This window comes from Anomaloglossus baeobatrachus, chromosome 1 (assembly GCF_048569485.1).
Source record: "Anomaloglossus baeobatrachus isolate aAnoBae1 chromosome 1, aAnoBae1.hap1, whole genome shotgun sequence".
Lineage (NCBI taxonomy): Eukaryota > Metazoa > Chordata > Amphibia > Anura > Aromobatidae > Anomaloglossus > Anomaloglossus baeobatrachus.
Genome location: NC_134353.1, coordinates 893106576 through 893132290, shown reverse-complemented (window position 1 = coordinate 893132290; position 25715 = coordinate 893106576). Strand labels below are relative to the sequence as shown.

At 44.4% G+C, this 25715-nt stretch overlaps 1 protein-coding gene across 1 annotated transcript in view; it reads left to right on the top strand.

Annotated features, from left to right (window-relative positions):
* Positions 1-25188, top strand: part of NNT (nicotinamide nucleotide transhydrogenase) — a 198448-nt gene extending 173260 nt beyond the window's left edge. The window contains exons 27-29 of the mRNA XM_075326766.1: positions 23378-23496; positions 23577-23692; positions 24626-25188. Of these exons, the coding sequence (XP_075182881.1) occupies positions 23378-23496; positions 23577-23692; positions 24626-24769 (379 nt within the window). The 3' untranslated portion in view covers positions 24770-25188. The remainder of the gene's footprint in view (positions 1-23377; positions 23497-23576; positions 23693-24625) is intronic.
* Positions 25189-25715: the final 527 nt, after the last annotated feature.

Genomic DNA, 25715 nt, shown 5'->3' with positions numbered 1-25715 from the left:
GAATGTGCTGCCGATAGGGGCAGATTGATCACTAATACGATTGCCAGGCTATCAGTAGCTGTTGGCCTGTGTGAACAAGCGCCAATCAACCTGTATAACTCTGCCACCAAGCCGGTAGCTGAAGAAACCCTGATTATAAAGGCTGAGTGATGCAGCAAGGGTAGCTGGTTGAGGACATGATGGAGTGGAGATATATCTGTCACTGGGTTGGGTTGTGTTTGGATCAAGGATTAGGATTATGTAACATAGACCCCCATGTTGTACGTTCGCAAGGTGTTCTTTAAAATTGTTAATGTTAGGTGCAAGCGGGTGCAGCAGGAGATACGTTTTTCAGATAATCGGGAGGGATTTAGAGAGGTGGTCCACTACAAAGCATAGTGACCACTTCGACGTATAGCTGAGACAGAAGGTTTTTTCTAAATACCTTCTGATATCCATTCTGCCTATGAGCGGCGCTATCGCTGTCCACTAATCTCCATCCCCAGTCTCTGTGAGTGACTGGGCTGTGAGCAGAGTTTCACCGCACATCACAGCGCTGTATCGATCGTGGTTGTGGTGCTCTACGGTGAAGGAGAGAACACGCGAGATGATGGGTTGTGACGTGCGATGAAACTGCCTACAATCCAGTCATTCACGGAGACTGTCTCCCACCTCGGTGATGCCGGGCTATCTTTCAATTCCAGAAGTTGACATGACATCACCGGACATCAAAGGTCACTGCAGCCCGGGTCACGTGATGGGGGATTACTGGACCACGATAGCATCACTCATAGGCAGAATGGACAACAGAAGGTAGTTAGAAAAAGCCTTCTGTCACAGCTTTACACCGATGTGGCCACTATGCTTCGTAGTGGACCACCTACTAATGATTGAGGAGAATTGTCTGTATTTGGAGATATTATTATTATTAATAATTATTATAGCGCCATTTATTCCATGGCGCTTTACATGTGAAAGGGGTATACAAAATAGGGACAGGTACAATAATCATAAACCATACAAGGCACAGACAGGTACTGGAGGACAGAGGTCCCTGCCCGCTAGGGCTCACAGTCTACGAGGGATGGGTGAGGATACAGTAGGTGAGGGTAGAGCTGGTCGTGCGATGCTGTATTGTTGTATATGACCACATTGTTGACTTAGAAAGGTCCAGGACATAATTCTGCAAGAAAGTCCACCGGTTTCTGGGTATACAAAGCGTTTGGACCTGGAACATCAGATCTGTACACTATATAGTGGCCGTATATGGCTACTACAGCTCAGTTTCTACTGAAGGGAATAGAAGCGCTGACACCAGTATCAGATTGGCCACTACACAGTGTACTGAGCCATGCTGTTCCAGCTCCTGCACGGTTTACCTCCTGTGACCATGGAACCTGCAAACAGCTGATTGTGTGGAGTGCTCAATATCTCTTTAATTCAATGCTGGTGTTATCTGTAAGTTCATTTGCAGTAACTCATTAATACAGATCTCACTGTCAGAATTAGTTTTTCGTCCCTATGGACAATCGATGTGCTGCAGTTGTCATCCACATCCTGTGATATTTCATCTTCACGGTAAGGCTCATTCCTAGCGGTGATCAGATTCCCGTCTGTGACGTTCCTGCTTCGTGTGTAGGGGATGCCTCATTAATTACACCCGGACGGACATTTGTTTTGCAGAGAACGTAAGACCTATTTGTTAACCTGATAAGAACGGGCCGGGTTTTCCCTCGACACTTGAGCAGCGCGGTCCTAAGTGGCAATGAAAAGCCAATGAAACATTGAATGCAAACAACGTCTGGCGTGCCCTTTGATCTGCGGAGAGTGGAAACCTGATCAAAGATTTCCTATGTTACTCTGGCAGCTCGATGTGTCTAAACTCTACCTAATCATTGTAATTGACTTCTAAATGCCCTGTCTGTTTACCGCAAACTGTAAATACTGATTTATTTCATACGATTACTATGTAACCGCGACAGGAACCTCTTGTTTAATCTAGGTCTTTCATCATGTTGTGGTGCTCCCACGGTGTTCATTGACTGCAGCTGCCCCTCTCCTTGGTCTCACTAGCTCTGCACTGCCTCAGGACCATGTCTTGTTCAGTTTCCAGACGCAGTGACACACTCGCATACACCCTAATGGATCCATGCCAACACAGACATACGGCTGCCATTAATTAGTCATGCCCCTGCTTGGCCAAGAACGCAGTGACACACTCGCATACACCCTAATGGATCCATGCCAACACAGACATACGGCTGCCATTAATTAGTCATGCCCCTGCTTGGCCAAGAAACGGTTCCCATCTGTCAATAGGACTTCTGATAAATTCCGGCACGCAGATGCCTAGTATTCGGATCTTGCCGTAGCCATAACACGCTATTCCGTCTTCGTGCGCTGTTGTGTATGTGATGGATCCAGGGGAGTACAACCATGGAGGACCTGCTGAACTGGATCCAGCCACTGAAACGGAAGATTATCGTACAACTGTGCAGCTATGACACCCCAAATCATTATTGCTGTTACTTATCTTACTTGTAGAAGGACCTTGTCTGAACCCGACATATGGGCAAAAGTTATAAACCTCAACCCTCAACCATCCGATTATATCCAAGGCATACCCGCTGATTTTTTTTTTAATCGGAAGACTTCAGTATTTCTTTATCGTTCCTTCCATGGGAGACCCAAACCATGGGTGTATAGCTAGCGCCTCCGGAGGACACACAAAGTACTACACTCAAACGTGTAGCTCCTCCCTCCGGGCTATATACACTCCCTGGATGACAATCTACCCAGTTCATTGCTTTGTGTTTCAGGAGGAACACACACTTGCATTCTCTGATATTTTTTTCTCATTTTTATTTTATTTTAAAGATTTGGAAGAAAAGCGGGTCCAGTCTGGACTCCCGGCATGTCCCTTCACACCCCACTCTGTCGGCGGTGCTGTTAAGGTTGACTTTATAAGGCTGGAGCCTTCACATGCCGCGCTCCTTCACATCCTCTAAGAGGCTCTGGGTTGAAGTGGGAGCCTCCACGGTCCTCTCTGCTTGCAGAAGACCGGTCTCCATCCGCAGCCCTGTCTGGTCCCTGCTGGAAGGAGCATTTACCCCCCTCTCCAGGGACATGGCCCTGCGTCTCAAAGCTAAGTATAGAGACGTTTTTCAGGGGTCCCGGGTACTTTTATTAGGGGGACAGTATGTGTTTTAGCGTTACTGTTAATTCCGGCCGATTCTGGGGATTTCCCCTGAGAAACGCGCCGAAGGTGCCTGCTCGTCGGCCGCATTGTTAAATCTAGGCCCCAGCTTCTGTTTGGGCCTAGTTTCGGTTTTGGCTTCTCTGCATGTTTTGCATACAGCGCCGCCCACCGCCCGACCAGCAGAGGGGAGGGCACTCCTCTCTGGGGAGATGTTCCCTCCCCTGTATATCGTTCTGTATCTCTCTGCCCTCCGTTTTTCCCGCTTTTGGGCTTATACACGCCCCCCCTCTTTCTCCCAGCGCCATTTTCTCAGCGTTCTTACGCTGGAGGGCGCTGGATGCTGCAGCTGCATACTATCAGGAAGGCTAACGCTTCACAGGGGAGCGGTGGAATCCGGAGGGCACACAGAGCACGGGCTGGTAAGCCACAACCTCTGGTTGTGGACTTTTATTACACTCTCAGGCATTCTACAGGAGTGTATTCTGGCTGCAGAGCCTCCACCTCAGCAGCATGTCTGTCACTAGGAGCAAGGCTGCAAACATGTACGCTATATGCATTGCTTGTAAGCTCATTCTGCCAGAGCCAAGCACATACCACATTGTGATGCCTGTGCTAACATGGTTGTGTCTCAGCCTGGAGCCTCCGCAGGGGTCCCTCCGGCTGCTTTGGCCCCGGTGGCTGAACCCCCGGCTTGGGTAGCATCCTTTTCACAAGCTATTTCCAAGTCTTTTGCCGACTCCATGGGGCAGCTGTCCCGGACACTGCTGACCATGCATCAGCCCCCTTCTCAGGGTGCTTTGGCTGCTTCTAGCTCTGCAGAGCTCCCAGAGCATGTCCCAGGACCCCGTCCCCCTAAACGGAGACGCAGGGACCCTTCCCCTTCCTCTTCCCACGGCTCTGATTCACGTGCCGAGGTGCAGGGCGAGGAGGACTCGTTTACTGTGGGCTCAGACGCTACCTCTATGTACCCCATTGACTTGTCTGAGGGTGATGCGGATGTTAGTGACTTGATTGCGTCCATTAACTCCGTACTGAACCTCAACCCACCAGAGTCTGAGGAACAAGCCTCTCTGGTAGAGATACACCAGTTTACCTCACCTAAGAAAGCTAAAAGTATGTTTTTTAACCACTCCAGCTTTCAGGCCACTGTTACCAAACCCAGGGCCTGTCCTGACAAACGTTTTCCGAAGCGTAGTTCAGATGACCGTTTTCCTTTTCCACCAGAGGTGGTTAAGGAATGGGCTCAGTCCCCAAAGGTAGACCCTCCGGTGTCCAGAATCTCAGCCCGCACAGTCGTGGCTGTGGCTGATGGCACTTCTCTTAAGGATCCCACTGACCGCCAGGTTGACCTTTTGGCCAAGTCTGTATATGAGGCGGCTGGAGCCTCGTTCTCCCCGTCTTTTGCGGCAGTGTGGGCTCTCAAGGCAGTCTCTGCCTCTCTGGAGGAGATGCATTCCCTCACCAGAGACTCTATGCCTGAGCTGGAGGCCTTCACTTCTCAAGCTTCGGCTTTTGCATCCTACGCCATGTCTGCCATCCTGGAGGCTTCTCACCGCACGGCGGTGGCCTCCGCTAACTCCCTCGCGATCCGCAGGATCTTGTGGCTTCGAGAGTGAAAAGCAGACGCTTCCTCAAAAAAGTACCTTGCGAGTCTCCCTTTTGCTGGGTCCCGGCTGTTTGGGGAACAGCTGGATGACATAATCAAGGAGGCTACTGGCGGGAAGAGTACTTCCTTGCCTCAATCTAAGGCCAGGAAACCTGTCCAGGGCAGGATCCAATCGAGGTTTCGTTCCTTTCGTTCCTCTAACTGGTCATCCTCGAAGCCCTCGACCGCGTCCACTACCGCAGCCAAGGATCGTAAATCGAACTGGCGCGCAAAGCCGCGTCCTCAAAAGACCGGAGGAGCCGCTGCCACTAAGGCAGCCTCCTCTTGACTATCTGGCCGAGCCAGCAACGTCCTTGGTCGGTGGCAGGCTCTCTCCCACTTTGGAGACGTGTGGTTCCAACACGTCACCGATCAGTGGGTGCGGGATATTATCTCCCACGGCTACAGGATAGAATTTTCTTCCAGCCCGCCAAACAGATTTTTTCTGTCCACAACCCCTTGCTCCAAGGCCGCCGCCTTCTCTCAGGCCGTGGCATCCCAGCAGGCCAACGGGGTAATTGTTCCGGTTCCCGCCCGGGAACGGTTCAGCGGTTTCTACTCAAACCTCTTTCTAGTCCCCAAGAAGGACGGTTCCTCCCGGCCCATCCTGGATCTCAAGCTTCTCAACAAGCATGTTCAGGTGCGGCACTTTCGCATGGAATCTCTGAGATCGGTCATTGCCTCAATGACCCAAGGAGATTTTCTGGCATCCATCGACATCAGAGATGCCTATCTGCATGTGCCTATTGCGGTCTCACACCAGCGTTGGCTACGCTTTGCAATCGGAGAGGAACATTTCCAGTTCGTGGCTCTTCCCTTTGGCTTAGCCACGGCCCCTCGAGTGTTCACCAAGGTCATGGCAGCAGTGGTTGCGGTCCTGCACCTCCAGGGATTGGCAGTGATTCCTTACCTGGACGACCTTCTAGTCAAGGCCTCATCCAGTGTAGACTGCCAGCGGAGTGTCTCTCTCACTGTCGCCACGCTAGTTCAGTTCGGGTGGCTTGTCAACCTGCCCAAGTCCACTCTGACCCCGACCCAGGTACTTCTGTACCTAGGGATGCAATTCGAGACTCTGCCGGCACTTGTCAAGTTGCCCTTAGTCAAACAGCAGTCCCTTCGTCTGGCGGTGCGCTCTCTGCTGAGGCACCGCCGTCATTCCATCAGACACCTCATGCAGGTGCTGGGTCAGATGGTGGCGTCAATGGAAGCGGTTCCCTTTGCCCAGTTCCATCTGCGTCCCTTGCAGCTGGACATTCTCCGCTGTTGGGACAAGCGGATCTCTTCCTTGGACAGGCTGGTGGCTCTGTCATCACAGGCCAGGAACTCCCTTCAGTGGTGGCTTCAGCCTCTCTCCCTGTCACAGGGACGCTCCTTCCTGACTCCGTCCTGGGTGATCCTCACCACGGATGCCAGCCTCTCCGGTTGGGGAGCGGTATTTCTCAATCACCGAGCACAGGGCACTTGGACTCCGTCCGAATCAGCCCTCCCGATCAATGTGCTGGAGATCAGAGCTGTGTTTCTAGCTCTCCTAGACTTTCACCACCTGTTGGCGGGCAAGCACATTCGGGTTCAGTCGGACAACGCGACAGCGGTTGCCTACATCAATCACCAGGGCGGGACTCACAGCCGTCTGGCGATGTTGGAGGTTCAACGATTCCTCCAGTGGACGGAGAACTTCAAGTCCACCATATCTGCAGTCCACATCCCAGGCGTGGAAAACTGGGAGGCCGATTATCTCAGCCGTCAAACCGTGGACGGCGGCGAGTGGGCCCTGCATCCGTCAGTGTTCAGATCGATCTGCCGCAAGTGGGGCACTCCGGAAGTGGATCTAATGGCTTCCCGGCACAACAACAAGGTTCCGGTTTACGTGGCTCGCTCCCACGATCCTCAAGCCTTCGCAGCAGACGCACTGGTTCAAGATTGGTCTCAGTTCCGTCTGGCCTATGTGTTTCCCCCTCTAGCGCTCTTGCCCAGGGTTCTGCGCAAGATCGGAACGGAGGGCCGTCGAGTCATACTCATTGCTCCGGACTGGCCCAGGCGAGCTTGGTACCCAGACCTGCTACGCCTGTCCGTAGAGGTGCCGTGGCATCTCCCGGACCGCCCAGACCTTCCCTCTCAGGGTCCGTTCTTCCGCCAGAATTCTGCGGCTCTCAGATTGACGGCGTGGCTCTTGAGTCCTGGATCCTGACGGCTTCAGGCATTCCCTCTGAAGTCATCTCCACCATGACTCAGGCTCGGAAGTCTTCCTCGGCCAAGAGATACCACAGGACTTGGAGAATTTTCTTGTCCTGGTGTCGCTCTTCCGGCCATGCTCCTTGGCCGTTTTCCTTGCCGACCATCCTGTCTTTTCTACAGTCAGGTCTACAGTTAGGTCTGTCCCTCAATTCCCTCAAGGGACAGGTGTCGGCTTTGTCGGTATTGTTCCAGCGGCGTATCGCCCGACTGGCTCAGGTGCGCACCTTCATGCAGGGCGCATCTCACATCATCCCTCCTTACCGGCGGCCCTTGGATCCCTGGGACCTTAATCTGGTCCTCACGGCCTTACAGAAACCCCCTTTTGAGCCTCTCAGGGAGGTTCCTTTGTCTAGACTTTCACAGAAAGTTGTCTTTCTAGTAGCCATAACTTTTCTCAGGAGAGTTTCTGATTTGGCTGCGCTTTCTTCGGAATCCCCCTTTTTGGTGTTTCACCAAGACAAGGTGGTTCTTCGTCCGACTCCGGACTTTCTCCCTAAGGTGGTGTCTTCCTTCCACCTTAACCAGGACATTTCATTGCCCTCTCTTTGTCCGGCCCCTGTGCATCGCTTTGAGAAGGCGTTGCACACCTTGGATTTGGTGCGGGCGCTCCGAATCTATGTGTCACGCACCGCCGTTTTTCGGCGGTGCACCTCACTTTTTGTGCTAACCACGGGTCAGCGCAAGGGTCTCTCTGCTTCTAAACCGACCCTAGCTCGTTGGATTAGGTCGGCTATCGCCGATGCCTACCAGTGCTCTCAGGTGCCTCCCCCGCCGGGGATTAAGGCGCACTCGACCAGAGCTGTCGGTGCCTCCTGGGCTTTCAGGCACCAGGCTACGGGTCAGCAGGTGTGTCAGGCTGCCACTTGGTCCAGTCTGCACACTTTTTCGAAGCACTACCAAGTGCATGCTCATGCTTCGGCAGATGCGAGCTTGGGCAGACGCATCCTTCAGGCGGCTGTCGCCCATTTGTGAAGTTAGGTTTTGCCTACTTCTCAGTTTGGTTTATTTCCCACCCATGGACTGCTTTGGAACGTCCCATGGTTTGGGTCTCCCATGGAAGGAACGATAAAGAAAAAGAGAATTTTGTTTACTTACCGTAAATTCTTTTTCTTGTAGTTCCGACATGGGAGACCCAGCACCCTCCCTGTTGCCTGTTGGCAGTTTTTTGTTCCGTGTGTTTCACTGGCTGTTGTTAGTAGACAGAGTTCTGGTTTTGCCGAGTTTTACTCTATCTCTACTTATGGGTGGATGTCCTCCTTCAGCTTTTGCACTGAACTGGGTAGATTGTCATCCAGGGAGTGTATATAGCCCGGAGGGAGGAGCTACACGTTTGAGTGTAGTACTTTGTGTGTCCTCCGGAGGCGCTAGCTATACACCCATGGTTTGGGTCTCCCATGTCGGAACTACAAGAAAAAGAATTTACGGTAAGTAAACAAAATTCTCTTTTTTTCCTGCTGCATCTTCTTTGGCCCCCTTTTGACGGCTTTAAGAGCAGCTTTAGCACCAGATTCTTTTTTTTTTTTTATCTTTTTACTGTACATAATAAACTAGTGAATGTGAAGCCGCCTACGGGATGGCTATATCACTTTTTAGCCACTTAATGGCTTTCGAATCCTGAAGAGGTGAAAAAAAGACTATAAAAGCAAAATGGTGCAAAATATTGAGTGTAAAAAATTGCAAAAAAATAAATTCAATTAAGTAAAATAAAATAAAAAAATAAATAAAAATAACATGCACACATACATAATTTTTGCCAGAGCTGTATATATTTAAGAAACCACTTCCAAATTGTCAGTTTTTCAGATTTTTCTCTTTATAGGTATATTTTAGAGTAAAATGTCAGTAGTTTATAGAATAAAAACAATTTACAACGTCTCCGAATTTCCAAGCAAAAAATTTTGTATTTATTTTCTGAAAATGAGGAATGGTCAAAATAACAAAAAATGCATTGCTTTCAGATCTCAAATAATGCAAAGAAAACAAGTTCATAATCATTTAGAATCAACAATACCAATGTTTTAACTCAGGAGGAGTTCAGAAATCAATATTTTGTGGAATAACCATGATTTTTAATCACAACTTTCATGTGTCCTGGCTGCTTCCCACCAGTCTTTCACGCTGCTTTTGGGTGACCTTATGCCACTCCTGGTGCAAAAATTTTAGCAGTTCTTATTTGTTTGATGGCTTGTGACTATCCATCATCCTCTTGATTACATTCCAGAGGTTTTCAATGGGGTTCAGGTCTGGAGATTGGGCTGGCCATGACAGGGTTTTGATGTGGTGGTCCTTCATCCACACATTGATTTATCTAGCTGTGTGGCATGGCGCATTGTCCTACTGGAAAAACCAGTCCTCAGAGTTGGAGAACATTGCCTCAGCAGAAGAAAATTGAAGTGCTTGAAAAATCCTTCAAATCCAAAAAACGTGGCGCTGATGCCCAAATGTATTATATCAGAAGAATTTTGTATTCGGCTACTATAAAATATTACATAAAATATTACAACGCGTTTCGGCTAAAAATCTTAAAAAAAAGATAGCCTTCTTCAGGTAAAATAACACACAGAGATTGTGGTGCTGGATCCTAAAGGGATCTTTGGGTTTGACCTAACTTGAAACAAGGTGAGTGCAATTTATGCACATTTCTTAATCATTTTTTATGCTTTTGAACTACTACATTTAGAGTGGCGCCGCGTGTGTCCCTTTTCATTTTAAACCCCTCAAGGTTTACCATCGTACTCAGCAGAAGAAAGCAACTGTTTTTCCAGGATAACCTTATATGCGGCTTGATTCATACGTCCTTCGAAAAGATTAACCTGCCTAATTCCAGCCTTGCTGAAACATCCCAAGATCATCACCGTTCCTCCACGAAATTTCACAGTGTGTGCAAGACACTGTAGCTTGTATGCGTCTGCAGGTCTCCGTCTAACAATTAGATGACCAGGTGTTGGGCAAAGCTGAAAATTAGGCAAAGAAAATTCAACACACATCTTTGTTTAAAGAATAAAAATCATGGTTTATTCCATAAAATATTGATTTCTGATCTCCTGAGTTAAAACATTAGTATTGTTGTTTGTAAATGATTATGAACTTGTTTTCTTTGCATTATTTGAGGTGTGAAAGCAATGCATTGTTTTGTTATTTTGACCATTTCTCATTTTCAGAAAATAAATACAAAATCTGTTGCTTGGAAATTCAGAGACTTTGTCAGTAGCTTATAGAATAATAGAACAATTTAATGTTACTCAAAAATATACCGATAAAGGAAAAAATCAGAAAAACTGAAAATGTTGAAGTGATCTCTTAATTTTTGCCAGAGCTGTGTAGAGAGAGAGATGTATATGTGTATGTGTGTGTGTGTGTATGTGTATGTATATGTATGTGTAATAAATTATATATATATATGTATATGTATATATATATATACATATATATATATATATATATATATATATATATATATATATATATATATATATATATATATATATATATATATATATATAATATAATGCGTGTGTGTATATATATTATATATATATATGTATGTGTGTGTGTGTGTGTATATATGTATATATATATATATATATATATATATATATATATATTATATATATCTCTTTTTTAAACATACACCTGAGTGGTTTGTATTTTACTAAGCAATGACGTTCTAAAAGGTTACTGTATGATACTGCAGCTACATCGGATCGTTCGGGAAAATACACGGAAGGTTTCATCCTGTCTCTGCCTTCTTGATCAATTTACACACAGCACTAAACAAACACTATGTACACAGGACATAAAAATCGCTAACAACCACTGGTCATTTAATCGCTTGGTGCAAAGAGTGAGCAAGAGCTGCTGGGTGCTAGGAGATGGTCCTCTCTGATATTGAGCCAGGAGGCTGCATTTCGCCTGTAACTGGGGCTAATATTCCTTCTACAGTTACAATGGAAATTGGGTTAAAAAAACCCACAAAAAAAGTTACCGTATTTTTCGGACCATAAGACGCACTTTTTTCCCCCCAAATGTTGGGGGAAAGTGGGGGGTGCGTCTAATGATCTGAATGTAGGGCATGGCTGCGGGGAATGAGGGTGCTGCGTTGGAGCGGGTCATCGGGGGCATGAGCAGGCTGCAGCAGCGCCTGCTGTGACCACGCGGTCATGCTCATTACATATGCACGCCCATCCTTCCGCCCATCTCTCAGCGCTGAAGCCGGGCTGATAGGTGGGCGGGATGATGGGCGGGGACGCGCGCATAATTAACAGCCGGCCGTGATCACCCCTGGCAACTACAGCCTGGAGTGATAATGCTCGGCTGTATTCACTCCCCCCCGCGCATCATCATATATCATATCCTGATAAAAAAAAAATGTATGAAAGCAACCTATATAACGAAAAAGACGTAAAAGTGTTTGAATAATCTTGAAACCACATGTATGAAAAAAACCCAAAATGTGCTTGGTCTGGGATGGGATTAATTGGCCTGGTCCAAAACTGATTTAAGTCTCCTATACTATTGTTTTACCAATGAAATTTAGATTCCTTTATAGCTTTGGTGCTTTGAGAAAGCAAATTAATACTCCTGGTAAAGCAGATGGGGTGATGTCCAGTGCATGGCCAGGCCGGCTGTTGCCGGACCTTCCAAGTGTGGTGCACCTGCCTGACTTGGAGCCCTCCGTCTTTCCTAGAAGATCGCTTTTCTTTACAGCAGTCTGTAATCTGGATCCGATTTTATAAATTACAGCCTGCCATAAACGAGCCATCAGGAAAGCCACGGTGAGTTCAGTGTTTGCTATGGAAACTTCTCCTTTATTATGGGAATGCTCCCAGGCCATTTTAATACGACCATATTATGAATTTGGCATGAAAGCAATTCCCTGAAATTTTCTTGCAATTACGATCATATTTCAAGGTGGAATTTCCTAACCCCTACGTTGTGGCCTTGTCCTGGTGTTAAAAGAAATCCAACACAACCCTTAAGCAAGAGTTAAACGTTCCACGCTCCTCGTGATCCTCGCTTTAAGACGGGCAGGAGTTTATTCGGCACAAATGCGGTGTTCTTTACAAATCTCCCAGAATTGTGTATTATTTAATCATCCGAACTCCAGAAAGCTGACACCAGAGATCTGTGGTGTGTTTGCAAATCTAGGAAGGTTTTAGTTACATAAACTTGTTATGTTCCTAGCACAGTGGATTTCACAGCAAAATCCTAGGGCTTAACTTTCAGGAAATCACTGGAATATTAAAAGCAGACAAGGCGCAGAAGCCGGGAGCCCGGAGACAATCCTCTTATTCAACAAGAAAGCGTTTTGTAACCATCCACAACTTTTTATGTCATTTTTGTCTTCATGTTTGAAAAATGTTGTGTCCATGAAGATGATGGGAATTCCTTTTTTGTTTTTGAGGATTTTTCTTATACATGATTTTAGCTTATGCTATAAAAACGTTCTGTTCAGGAAGTAAAATGAGATCACCCCGTATGTCCCTAAACTGGCTCCAATAATGTAGAAATATATACTAGACGTCTAGACATAGACCTATATTAATAGGGATTCAGAATTATTTACCAGTAGCTGACATGAAAAGGCACTGTTAGGCTGAAAGTATAAGACTTATACAGTCAGGGCCAGAAATATTTGGACAGTGACACAAGTTTTGTTATTTTAGCTGTTTACAAAAACATGTTCAGAAATACAATTATATACGGTATATAATATGGGCTGAAAGTGCACACTCCCAGCTGCAATATGAGAGTGTTCACATCCAAATCGGAGAAAGGGTTTAGGAATCATAGCTCTGTAATGCATAGCCTCCTCTTTTTCAAGGGACCAAAAGTAATTGTACAAGGGACTCTAAGGGCTGCAATTAACTCTGAAGGCGTCTCCCTCGTTAACCTGTAATCAATGAAGTAGTTAAAAGGTCTGGGGTTGATTACAGGTGTGTGGTTTTGCATTTGGAAGCTGTTGCTGTGACCAGACAACATGCGGTCTAAGGAACTCTCAATTGAGGTGAAGCAGAACATCCTGAGGCTGAAAGAAAAAGAAAAAATCCATCAGAGAGATAGCAGATATGCTTGGAGTAGCAAAATCAACAGTCGGGTACATTCTGAGAAAAAAGGAATTGACTGGTGAGCTTGGGAACTCTAAAAGGCCTGGGCATCCACGGATGACAACAGTGGTGGATGATCGCCGCATACTTTCTTTGGTGAAGAAGAACCCGTTCACAACATCAACTGAAGTCCAGAACACTCTCAGTGAAGTAGGTGTATCTGTCTCTAAGTCAACAGTAAAGAGAAGACTCCATGAAAGTAAATACAAAGGGTTCACATCTAGATGCAAACCATTCATCAATTCCAAAAATAGACAGGCCAGAGTTAAATTTGCTGAAAAACACCTCATGAAGCCAGCTCAGTTCTGGAAAAGTATTCTATGGACAGATGAGACCAAGATCAACCTGTACCAGAATGATGGGAAGAAAAAAGTTTGGAGGAGAAAGGGAACGGCACATGATCCAAGGCACACCACATCCTCTGTAAAACATGGTGGAGGCAACGTGATGGCATGGGCATGCATGGCTTTCAATGGCACTGGGTCACTTGTGTTTATTGATGACATAACAGCAGACAAGAGTAGCCGATTGAATTCTGAAGTGTACCGGGATATACTTTCAGCCAAATGCCGCAAAGTTGATCGGACGGCGCTTCATAGTACAGATGGACAATGACCCCAAGCATACAGCCAAAGCTACCCAGGAGTTCATGAGTGCAAAAAAGTGGAACATTCTGCAATGGCCAAGTCAATCACCAGATCTTAACCCAATTGAGCATGCATTTCACTTGCTCAAATCCAGACTTAAGACGGAAAGACCCATAAACAAGCAAGACCTGAAGGCTGCGGCTGTAAAGGCCTGGCAAAGCATTAAGAAGGAGGAAACCCAGCATTTGGTGATGTCCATGGGTTCCAGACTTAACGCAGTGATTGCCTCCAAAGGATTCGCAACAAAATATTGAAAATAAAAAATTTTTTTTTTGGGTTTGGTTTATTTGTCCAATTTACTTTTGACCTCCTAAAATGTGGAGTGTTTGTAAAGAAATGTGTACAATTCCTACAATTTCTATCAGATATTTTTGTTCAAACCTTCAAATTAAACGTTACAATCTGCACTTGAATTCTGTTGTAGAGGTTTCATTTCAAATCCAATGTGGTGGCATGCAGAGCCCAACTCGCGAAAATTGTCACTGTCCAAATATTTCTGGACCTAACTATATGACTCTGTGTGTGTGTGTGTGTGTGTGTGTGTGTGTGTGTGTGTGTGTGTGTGTGTGTGTGTGTATATATTTGTAAGTAAGTGAGGAAAATAAGTGTTTGATACACTGGTGATTTTGCAAGTTTTCCCACCTACAAAGAAGGGAGAGATCTGTAATTTTTACCGTAGGTACACTTCAACTGTGACAGGCAGAATGAAAAAGAAATCCAGAAAATCACATTATTTGATTTTTAAATAATTAAATTGCATTTTATTGCATAAAATAAGTATTTGATACAATAGAAAAACAGAACTTATTTGGTACAGAAAACTTTGTTTGCAATTATATAAGTCAAACGTTTCCTGTAGTTCTTGACCAGATTTGCACACACTGCAGCAGGGATTTTGTCCCACTCGTCCATACAGATCTTCTCCAGAACTTTCAGATTTCGGGACGGTCTCTGGGCACCATTGAGTTTCAACTTCCTCCAAAGATTTTTTATTGCGTCCAGGTCTGGAGACTGGCTAGGTCACTCCAGGACCTTGAAATGCTTCTTACGGAGTCACTCTTTAGTCGTCCTGGCTGTGTGTTTCGGGTCATTGTCATGCTGGAAGACCCAGCCACAAGCCATCTACAATGCTTTTACTGAAGGAAGGAGGTTGTTGGCCAAAATGTTGCGATACATGACTCCATGCATCTTCCTTCAATACGGTACAGTCGTCCTGTCCCTTTTCCAGAAAATCACCACCAAAGTATGACATTTCAACCCCCATGCTTCACAGTTGGGATGGAGTTCTTCAGGTTGTACGCATCCTTCTTCTTCCTCCAAACACAGCGAGTGTAGTTGATACCAAAAGACCTGTAGGATTTTAATCCATGACCGCATACTATGTTACGAACTGTAATCTTTGAGCCTGTGGTCCCAGCTCTATTCAGGTCAGTGACCAGGTCCTCCTGTGTAGTTCTGGGCTGATTTCTGATCTTTCTCAGAATCCTCGAGGCGAGATCTTGTATGGAGTCCAGACTGAGTAAGATTGACAGTCATCTTGTATTTCTTCCATTTTCTAATTGTGCCAGCAGTTGTTGTTTTCTCACCAAGCTGCTTGCCTATTGTCTTTTAGCCCATCCCATCCTTGATCATGTCTACAATTTTGTCCCTAGTGTCCTTTAAACAGTTTTTCGGTTTTGGTCATGGTGGAGAGGTTGGAGTGTGATTGAGTGAGTGTGGACAGGTGTCTTTTATACAGATAACAAGTTCAAACAGGTGCAATTAATACAGGTAATGAGTGCAGAGTAGGGAAGGCTTCTTAAAGAAAACAAATGACAGGTCTGTGAGAGCCAGAATTCTTGCTGGTTTATTAGGTGATCAAATACTTATTTCATGCAATAAAATGCAAATTAATTATTTAAAAATCATACAGTATGATTTTCTAGATTTTTTGGGGGTATTTCTGTCACAGATGAAGTGTACCTATGATGAAAATTACAGATCTCTCCATTTTTTGTAGGTGCGAAAACTTGCAAAATCAGCAGTGTATCAAATACAGTACTTATTTTCCTCACTGTATACCGTATATATCACCACTCTGGTTACCTGGTATTCCAGCAATCTCCTGAAGAAGTTTTTATTTAGCTCTTTGTTTTTGTTTGTTTTTATTTTTTAGAGATATTTATATTTTTTTTAACTTTAAACACTTAAACAAACTATTCACAAAAATTAGGGATATTCGACTTCAGGTGAAATTTCAGGATGATCCTAAAATGCACCGTAACTTAATGTGACTTTCTCTAAACTTGTCGAACTGTTCAATGTTTCAGTGCTTTTTGCACAACTTGCTGTTCTCTAACAAGAAGCTTAATGGCAAAAATCACAACAGGTGTTTGATCCATGAATTGCCCAATAAATTCAATTAGCGTTGGTATTTACAGTCCTCCTCATCATTCTGTTCACATTTTGACATCTTGAGACTGACTACACCTAACAATTGATCAGTACCTCACAATTGTGAGGCCTCAAGCAGGCTGTTCTCAGTTACTGGCTGCTGAGTGTCACCAGCAGGTAGTTTCAGAGATACAGAGAGAGAAGGTGGTGGCGATTGGGCACAGGGCTCACGTGATGTCAATACTTCACGAAAATACGAGTGTTGACACCACTGGATCGGCGCCAGTACTGGAGGGACGTATAGGCTTTATTTTAATGGGGGCAAACGTGGTAAATGAGAAGTGGTTGTCCCAGGAGTGGACAAACCCTTTAAGAGTTGGGGCACAATACTTTATCCATATTGTGTATGTCTATACTCCCTTTTTAGGTTTGCTTTTTAGGAGGTTTGCAGTTCCTTGCTCTTCATTACCTTCCTCCTGAGATCCTGCTGCCATTACCAATATTCTGTAGATGACATTTTCTTTCTATTTTTGAACCACTTCCTTTCTGCTAAAAATTATCCTCCATCTGCTCCGAATACGTCCCATCTCTTTGTACGCCTCGCAAAGTTTTTGAAAGATGACATTTCTCCAATCACATCCAGAACATCCTCCTGGAGCTTTGGTCCTCGTATGAGAGAGCCCAAAAAGCAGATGAGTCTCTGAGCATCAGCCGTGATCACAACATATGCCAAATGATTTATGTCATCCACCACGGCCTTTTTCAGAGTTCATTAAGAAAAAGTACAAAGTCTTAATGAGATCCAGATTCAGGAAACAGAAAGCCAGACGCCAAGCTGTACCAACCTCACACATTGCCAGTAAGATCTATTTATATGGATGTCTGTCTACCTCTTGCTCACTACTTGAATAGAGGGATATAAGGGGGAACAGAAATATAGCTGGTCTTCCACTCATCTGTAGTTTTGGCCTCAATTTTCGAGGATTCTCTGCACAAATTGCTCTTTACTACGGCTGATAAGGTACGAGCAATCAAAATCTATGTCATGGCATGCAATGTCTTCATTAGCACCCTCTGTCTATTCCCTGCTCCGTGGCTGGATCACAATACAACTTAAAAGGAATGGCCTCTTCAGACCACCAAATATTGGAAGTAGCAAATCTTAGAAGTCAATATTGAGCCTTTAAAGAACCTTCCCAAAACACTTAGGATGCCCAACCTGAATTTTAATTTACTTACACCTGTTTTCACTCTCTAAAACGTGTGGGCCCCAATGCAAAATTTCATATAGGGCCCTCAACTATCACAGGGTTTACATAATAAAAGTCTACTCATATGGTCAAAAGGGACCTTTTGGGCCAGCATTGACTCCACAGCCAGGGTGTGAGGTCAATCTTTGCATCACTGCTTCTCACCAAGCCAACTAATGTTGTATTTTGCTTATATTCAGATAAAGTAGGCACCTTTTTCTTACAATTATCAATTTAGAAATATATTTTGTTTCACTGCAAAGTTTTAAATCATTTGGTGAAAATCTGCCCAACATTGAGTATGAGGCAGAAGAGAACATCATTGCTTTGTTCTTCATGGATACTTTTCTGTACGTGTTTCATGTGTGTATATATACAGCTTAATATCTGTCTGCTCAGCTCTTCCTGTTCTGAAACATTTTGGGCACTGATTACATTAATTTTCAATTTCCAGAGCATTTTAAAATGTTATTTCCATACTGTCCAATGGTTTTGTCATAAATGGTGGGATCTACATCGAGGGCAGGGCACCATCGTAATGGTGTCAGAGGAGAGTTGGAAGAAGATTCATGGCTTTCTCCATTCAATTCTTCCACTTTGGAAACTTGGCCAGCAAGCTTGGCAACTTCTGAACTCCCATAATGAAGGGATTAAATTAGTATTCCCAGGATGTGCCATAAATGTATATTACATGCTGGGTCTACCAATGTCACCTCCATCTATGTCATGAACTGGGCCACATCGTTCTCTCCTGTTAGCAGTGGAGTGATTGGATGTGCTGTACAAATGATGGAAGTTCTTATCATCTTTCTACTGACCGGAGCACACATCAGGTCCCCGTTCTTGAGATCAATATCTGTGGGATCCATATCTCCTCTACATCTTTGGCATATGCCACCGATGTGCCATAAATGTGTGAAATGGGAATACCCATTTTATTGGAGAAATCTATGCATGCCAGGCCACCTCTCTTCTGGTAGTGGTGTGTGACGAAGCCTCATTCTTGGGACAGATGTGGAGCCTGTATCTGACATACATTTACGGCATGTGCTGTGGATAGGCATACTCCTTCACCAGGAAACCTCTTTGGATGTAATAATCTAAAGAAGTGCATAAACCCATCAGATTATTCTCCTATTTGAGGAACCTGATTCGTTGGAGCTCCATGAAGTTGATGACTAGTGATGGAGGAGCACTAAAAAGCTTGAATGCTCGTTAATCGATTTTAGCTTGTCAGACACTCGGACGAGTTCGACGCAAGTAACGAGCATTATGGAGAGGCAATGATTGGCCTGTACAGGTCCCTGCCCACGTACAGCCAGTCACAAATAGCATTTCCAGCGGGAGGGATGAAGGTGGGTTTCTTTTGGCGGGAGAATAGGGGAAGGGGGATGGTGGTCACACTACTTCCGAGAATTTTGTTTTTTTTTCCTTCAGGAGAGCCATTCAGTGACTGCAAATGGCTCTCCCTGGGATGCCAGCACACATTATGCAATGAAGTGAGCCTGTGCGTTGTGCTCATTGTTTCACGGATGAAATATCTGAGCACTCGTAATACTCGGCCAAGTTCCGCGAGTACCCGAGCACCCCCACAACAAAATAACCAAGCACTTGCTATACTCAGCTGAGCTCCGCGGGTAATAGCGCACCCTGATGACGAAATAACTGAGCATTCACTATACTCGGCCGAGCTCCCTGAGCAGCCCGATGACGTAATAACTGAGCACTCGCTATACTTGGCCGAGCTCCCCGAGCATCCCGATGACTAACTGAGCACTCGCTATTCTCGGCCGAGCACCCCGATGCTTGACCGAATAAAAAGCAGTGCCGAGCACGCTCGCTCATCACTGATGATAACATTGCCTTTGTTTTGAACACCTAATGTCTTTACAAAGTGTGTAGAGTCTGTTTCCGTTTCCACATATGTTCATAGCTGACACTTCTCCATATTCCAGTGTCAATGAGAAGTGCAGTCTGGACTAATTTAGTTGGGACCTCATGTGGAGCGGTTGGAGTGTGAGGGCTTGTGTTGCTGTAATATGGCATTGTGTTGGTAATCAGAGCCACATTTTTGCAATTACTTGCTAGAAATCTCTTGTGATTCATAAACCTTCTTTACATGTTTCTCGAATTTGTATTATTCCCTCTTCTATGCCATGCATCATTTGCACGGTTAACAAAACGATGTGTGTACAATATACATGACATCCATATGCTAAACATTGTCTCCAGAATCACTGATGGTATTGCTCTGAGATAATGGAAAAATGCAAATTTAATATTTGGGTATGCGATTTGCTGTTTATCATTGACCTTCTTGTCCCCATGAGTGACGGGGGTCTAAATAAAATACAAAATTGTAAAACATAATATTTCAAATGATGTCGTAATTTTGAGGCTTTCAGCTTTTTAATCTGTGCAAGTTCTTGGACAGAAATGGAGCATGGGTGGATGGGGTTTTCAGAATTGAAAAGTTCTTGCAACTTTGTGCCTCAAAATCCACCCTATGGACTTGTGTATATGGTAATTTGCCTTTCTGAGCTAATTTTTGCCACATTTTTAAGAAATATTCTTGGGGCAAATTGTGTATAATTCACGTTAAAAACAAATTTGATTTTACAATTTATTGAAATACAATAAAGTCCCAAACGTTTGTAGGTCCATGCCAATCTGCAAATGTGTTCTAGAAATTAAGGTTTGACCACTATCCTACGTATACCAATTCATTTTTAATGCCTGTTCATGTAGGTGGATGATTTAGCCAAATGTTGATTTCCCAATTGGATGGCGGACATGCTTAGATTGGGGTATCCATCGATAAATGAGCAAGCCTAACTTTTCATCCTGTCTTTTATATGGACACACACAATTTTTGTCGGCGTCACTTTCACTGATCTAAACCATGACTGTACTGCTGATGAGGAAAGCATCCAAAGAGTATCAGCCTTAGGCCGTGGCCACACTGGGATTACTGCGATCCCCTCGCATGACACTCAGCTCACGCTGGCAGCACAGCAGAGCCGAGTGTCATGCGAGTGTGTCCGCGACTGAGGTCCAATCGTGCGAGCGGACCTCAGCTGCGGGGGGCTCAGGGCAGATCAAAGTGCACCTGCGCAGGACCTCAATGTCCTGGGACCCGGAGAATGGAGGCGCTCATCCGAACAGTCTGCTCCGCACCGACTGTTGGGTAAGTATTATGAACATCCGGTGACAGGTTCCCTTTAAACAAAAGTTAAGGACCAAGCCCATTTGGCCAAAAAGACTAAGATCCTTTTAAGTTTTCTTGAGGACCACACCCATTTAGCTAACAAACATACATTTTCAGAATAGGAGGTCATATTGAGACATTTACATTTTTCGGGTAGCTATACCCACCACTGTTGTTGGCTTTTGTTTCAATAAATTGTTTTGAGTTTGCATGCTTCTACTTAAATGCCCTACTTTCATGTTAAAATATCACTGTAGCGTGAATGGTTTACGATTTTCCATAATTTTCACCCGAAACCCAAACATCCCTAACTTTGTAAGTAGTGTATGGTTTTACAAGTGTTCTTATACATTTGTTTAAGGAGCTGATTGTAACATGTGTAATTCCTAAACAGAGCGGGTGGTTGTATATGGATTTTGGGTCGTACTTTGCCTGATGAGAAAATCAGATGACGCTATAAATAAAATTACTACGATCTGTTTAATTTTGTATATCCAATAACTACTTTTCACCTTGTCTTGTATATATGATCTAATCCTTCCTCAAGCTGTCCTTACATCCATATTTCTGATCTTGTCAAGGCTTAATATGTTCCATCCTCTAGCTTTTCATAATAGGATCCGGATTTCTGTATAATGTCTTTTTCTTTTTTTAGGCCCCACTTAGGGTTTGTGGTTGCAGCTTTGTACCCAGTTTAACATATGTTTTTAGCAACGAAGGTTAGAATTAGGACTTTCGAGTGCATAAGAAAGTTATCTTTACTGCCCCATGCTACTGATTAGTGTGTTACTTGAGGCTGTATAAAAAGAAAAGTCAAGCAGTTCAGGAAAAAATGGTTTCTGGTGTGATTGTTATCAGGTCTTTTATCATGTGTGCCGCCCAAGTGCTACAAAGCAGACTCCAAATATAATTGAAGGTACGTTAGATGCTCTGGACATACAGATGAGGCCTAAATGTAACCACGAGTGTATGTACTATACAATTTTATGGCTTTGTATGTTGTCTTGACTTTTAGGAGTCGTAACCCAGCAAATTTATGGGACCCAACCTTATGCCTCTGATTTCCTATAGGGATTGTTAAAGTATGAAGTATGCCACAGTGGTACTTATCCATTGGAGAATGTCTATGTTCAAACACTCGGGATGTGTTGGAGACATCTCTGCTCATGACAGTCTGCAAACCCTAGTAAGAATACTGGGACATTCACACAGAAATTTCTGCTGTATCGAAATGTACCCTAATGCAGAGTCATGACGTATCCCAATAGACTTGGATCCATGATCCCAGTCTTCTCAGTGATTATGAAGTATAGTACAACTCCTACAGATGTCCATATGTATATGGAGACAACTGTGCCATCACTTCATAAGCTTCAACCTAGCCCTGGCCTCGACTTTTATGGCCACCTTTAGGTATGTGGGCCATAGAGTTGGCGCAAATCAAATCGATGTGCATGTCCCAGTCTATTGGGAACAACCATTAGTCTCTGGCCGTTGGACAGGAGTAGTGAAGAATGCTTCTTGCCTGACAACATCCGTGGCTCTTCCTTTTCATTATCTGTCCTGGTGTGACAGTCAACATGGCATGATATAAATGTGATGTTGCACCATGCCAGCTAGTCAAAAGAAGAGCTGTAAGAGGTGGTTCTCATGGCTCTCTCGCTTTCACAAATTATTGGTGTAGCTAGTTAGCCCTGCATAGTGATGTGCAACAGCGATGGTGGAACGGGGTCACAGGAGGCAGGGGCGGTGATGGAGTAGGGCGTTGCTGCGGCTGTGTGGCAGGTGTCCCGGCTGCTCGCTGTGAGGCCGGAATATCCAGAAACTGTCAATTGGGCGGGTTTCAAAGAAATGGCCCCCGTGGTTGACACATGCACAGATTAAGCTGTCTGCTCAATGATGAACCAAGATCTCATCTGCGCACGAGCCACCTCTGGGTGTTACTTTCCTTAAGTCCGCTGCTGAGAGATCAATGGGCCGGAGGCAGCGCGTACACAAATGAGATTTTGAGCCAAGAGCTCAATCTGTGCACGCACTGACTCTGGGTGCCATTATTTGAAGCCTGCACCACCGACATTTTCAGGACGGCACCTGCCTCACCGCCCGCAGCGAGCACTAATACAGCCCGCAGCATTGCCCCTGCCTCCTGTGACCATTCTCCACCACCCCCCGGTAAGCTACATTCGGGAGGAAAAGTGCGTCTTATAATTAGAGAACTACGGTAACTCCGCTTGTCTGCATTCCGGAATATGTTGAAGACCTTACTGTTGATGACTATGGCAAGACTGCTGTCTCTCGAATGTTGTATATGGCTTGAAAACTAATAGCACAGTACTGGTTGGTCGCCCCCACGACTACAGAATATATAAATAAGATAAACTGGGTAATAAATATGGAGGAAAATATTCACCTTAAAAGGAATTATATTACCAATTTTGAAAAAAATTTGGGCACCTTGAATTGATAATTCAGGTTTTGCATTTTAGATTCAGATTGGGACTGATTTGGCATTTAACTTAATCTTTCCCCTGCCAAGCAATACTCAAGGGGATGAGATGCATGCTGTACTCTCGTGTTGCCTTGTCCGGCTGTAACCAGTACCGCCATAACTTAAAAAGTCATATTTGCAAATGTGAGAATTGGTGGTAAATGTTACTGTTGTATATGGCTTGTGCTGCTTCTTATCACTGTTCTAAATATTTTGATCCTGATAATTTTATGTATTATTTTGTAGGTTTGGTATCCACCCGGTGGCAGGACGTATGCCCGGTCAACTGAACGTTCTTCTGGCTGAAGCTGGTGTGCCATATGACATCGTACTGGAGATGGATGAGATCAATGAAGACTTCCCTGGTACGCAGGCTCATGGCGCTTGGGCTCATGGATCTACCTGGCCCTAGATTCTGATATTAACTATTCCCTTTCTTTCCTAGAAACTGATCTGGTCCTTGTGATTGGTGCCAATGACACAGTTAACTCTGCAGCACAAGAAGACCCCAATTCAATCATCGCTGGTATGCCCGTCCTGGAAGTATGGAAATCTAAGCAGGTATGGGCTAGAATCACCAACTCCCTGAGTGTCCATTTTATCTGGAGAAACTATTATGTGAAGGACTTCAGCCTTTCTCTCTAGCCACCTTTATGTGCTCCTGATCGTGTAGTTTGTGGGCCTGTCAGCTGTGAATTACTGCAAGTTGTGATACTTGTCCCTTGCAGATAATTAGGTGCAATACACATAATGACCATGTAATGTGTATAGGGGACGTTAGATTTTTTTTTTCTTCCGAATGGCAGATGTTTTAGTGGGAGGAAGGATGATCGGGCATGTTGAGTTTGAACATGCCTGCTCTAGGGAAAAGTGTCTAATAGCGACTTATTCCTCTCTCCATATTGAGAACCCTTGCAGTTTGAGAATTGTCGGAAGAAATCGTGGTCAGACAAATGAAAGTTCAACTTTTAATTTAGGGTTTGGCCATCTTTACCTTAGAGGACACATTGGAAGTTGCATAGGAAAGAAAAGAAAATCCCATTTACCCCAAAACACATCATATGTAGTTTGTCTTAAAAATTTCATTTTTGGCTAAAGTTAAAAAAAAATCCATGTAGATGTCTATTTACCTGATTGACTGTACTTGTGAAAGACGCCAAAAGCCAATTTGTCACCACATTTCACAATACGAATTGCATATATATAGCTGAGACCTGATCACTCTGTATTGCTTACTTTGAAAACCCGTGCCATAATGGCAGTGTAATGCTGATAATAAAATTAGCATTTTAGCATACACCTCATATTAATATCAGTCAGGAAAAGTTTCTTAATGGATTACACAGCCATTGTAACATGGATTTTCAAAGCAAGTACACCAGCCACATTGAGTTGAGTTGTCTCTTGTGTTTTCCTGGCCTTCAATAGGTGACCCAACTCTTCACCAACTAGTAGAAAGGTTTTAACTTTTTTTTTTTTTTCTCATCCTTTCAGGTCATTGTAATGAAGAGATCTCTGGGTGTGGGTTATGCTGCTGTCGACAATCCCATCTTCTACAAGCCCAACACATCCATGTTGTTAGGTGACGCCAAGAAGACCTGCGATGCTCTGCAGTCCAAAGTGCGGGAGTCCATCTAGAAGTAGATGCTCCTCGTGGGCTTACTTTTTTTGTTTTGTTTTTTAACAAAAGCTATACCGGCCAGTGTTAACAGGTCTGACAATCACCTGTTATTTTTTAATAATAGAACTTGGTAGCTTTAGACTGAGACCGGTAAATACACGGCTGAAACAAACACATTGGGATTTGGTATTTTCAGTCCTTGATACCAGATCATGCATGAGCCAAGAAAGAAAAAACCTCTCACACTTGTACATGGAAGCAATCAATGTTTTATATATTTCTAATTGTAGCATACGACCTTTCTTAACAACAATAATGTATTGAACTTTAATAATGTGAAGATTGGAGACCTTTGACTTCGCAACGATTTCTCCATATTTTTTTTTTTTTTGTGAAGCTGCAATGATCCCTTTAATAAAATCTTAAGTGGCACAGATGATGTTGAACGTGGTTGGATATTAGAGATGCTAACGCCATGCATTCAATACAATATTATCCGAACTGTTTCATTAACGCCATCAGACCAAGAGCTTTACCCAATAGACCCCTTTTTTAGTCTGGGCACGCCTGTTATACTTGTCCAGCCCTGCTTCTTGGGAATCCCTTCTTACCAAGCTCATTGACTGTCGATGACCTCATAATATTTCTCGGCAAACATTGAAGTCCATCTCCATTACTGTACCCACCCCACTACACAGGTCAGAGAATACTTCATGGCCTTATTGTTACCTTCTCACAACCCCTATGTCTGAAACATGATTCTTTTAGTCAATGTTATACTCCACCCTAACCCTATAATTGGCTAGTTGACTACTTGTATTGAGGTCTTCTTGGCGTTTTGTTTGATTGTGGTCTCCTCCATTGGAATACCTGAAAGATATTGCACTCATTAGTATTTATAAGCCAGTGTCTCACATCTATTTTGTCACCAGAGAAGATCAATATCATTCATGGACCCAAATG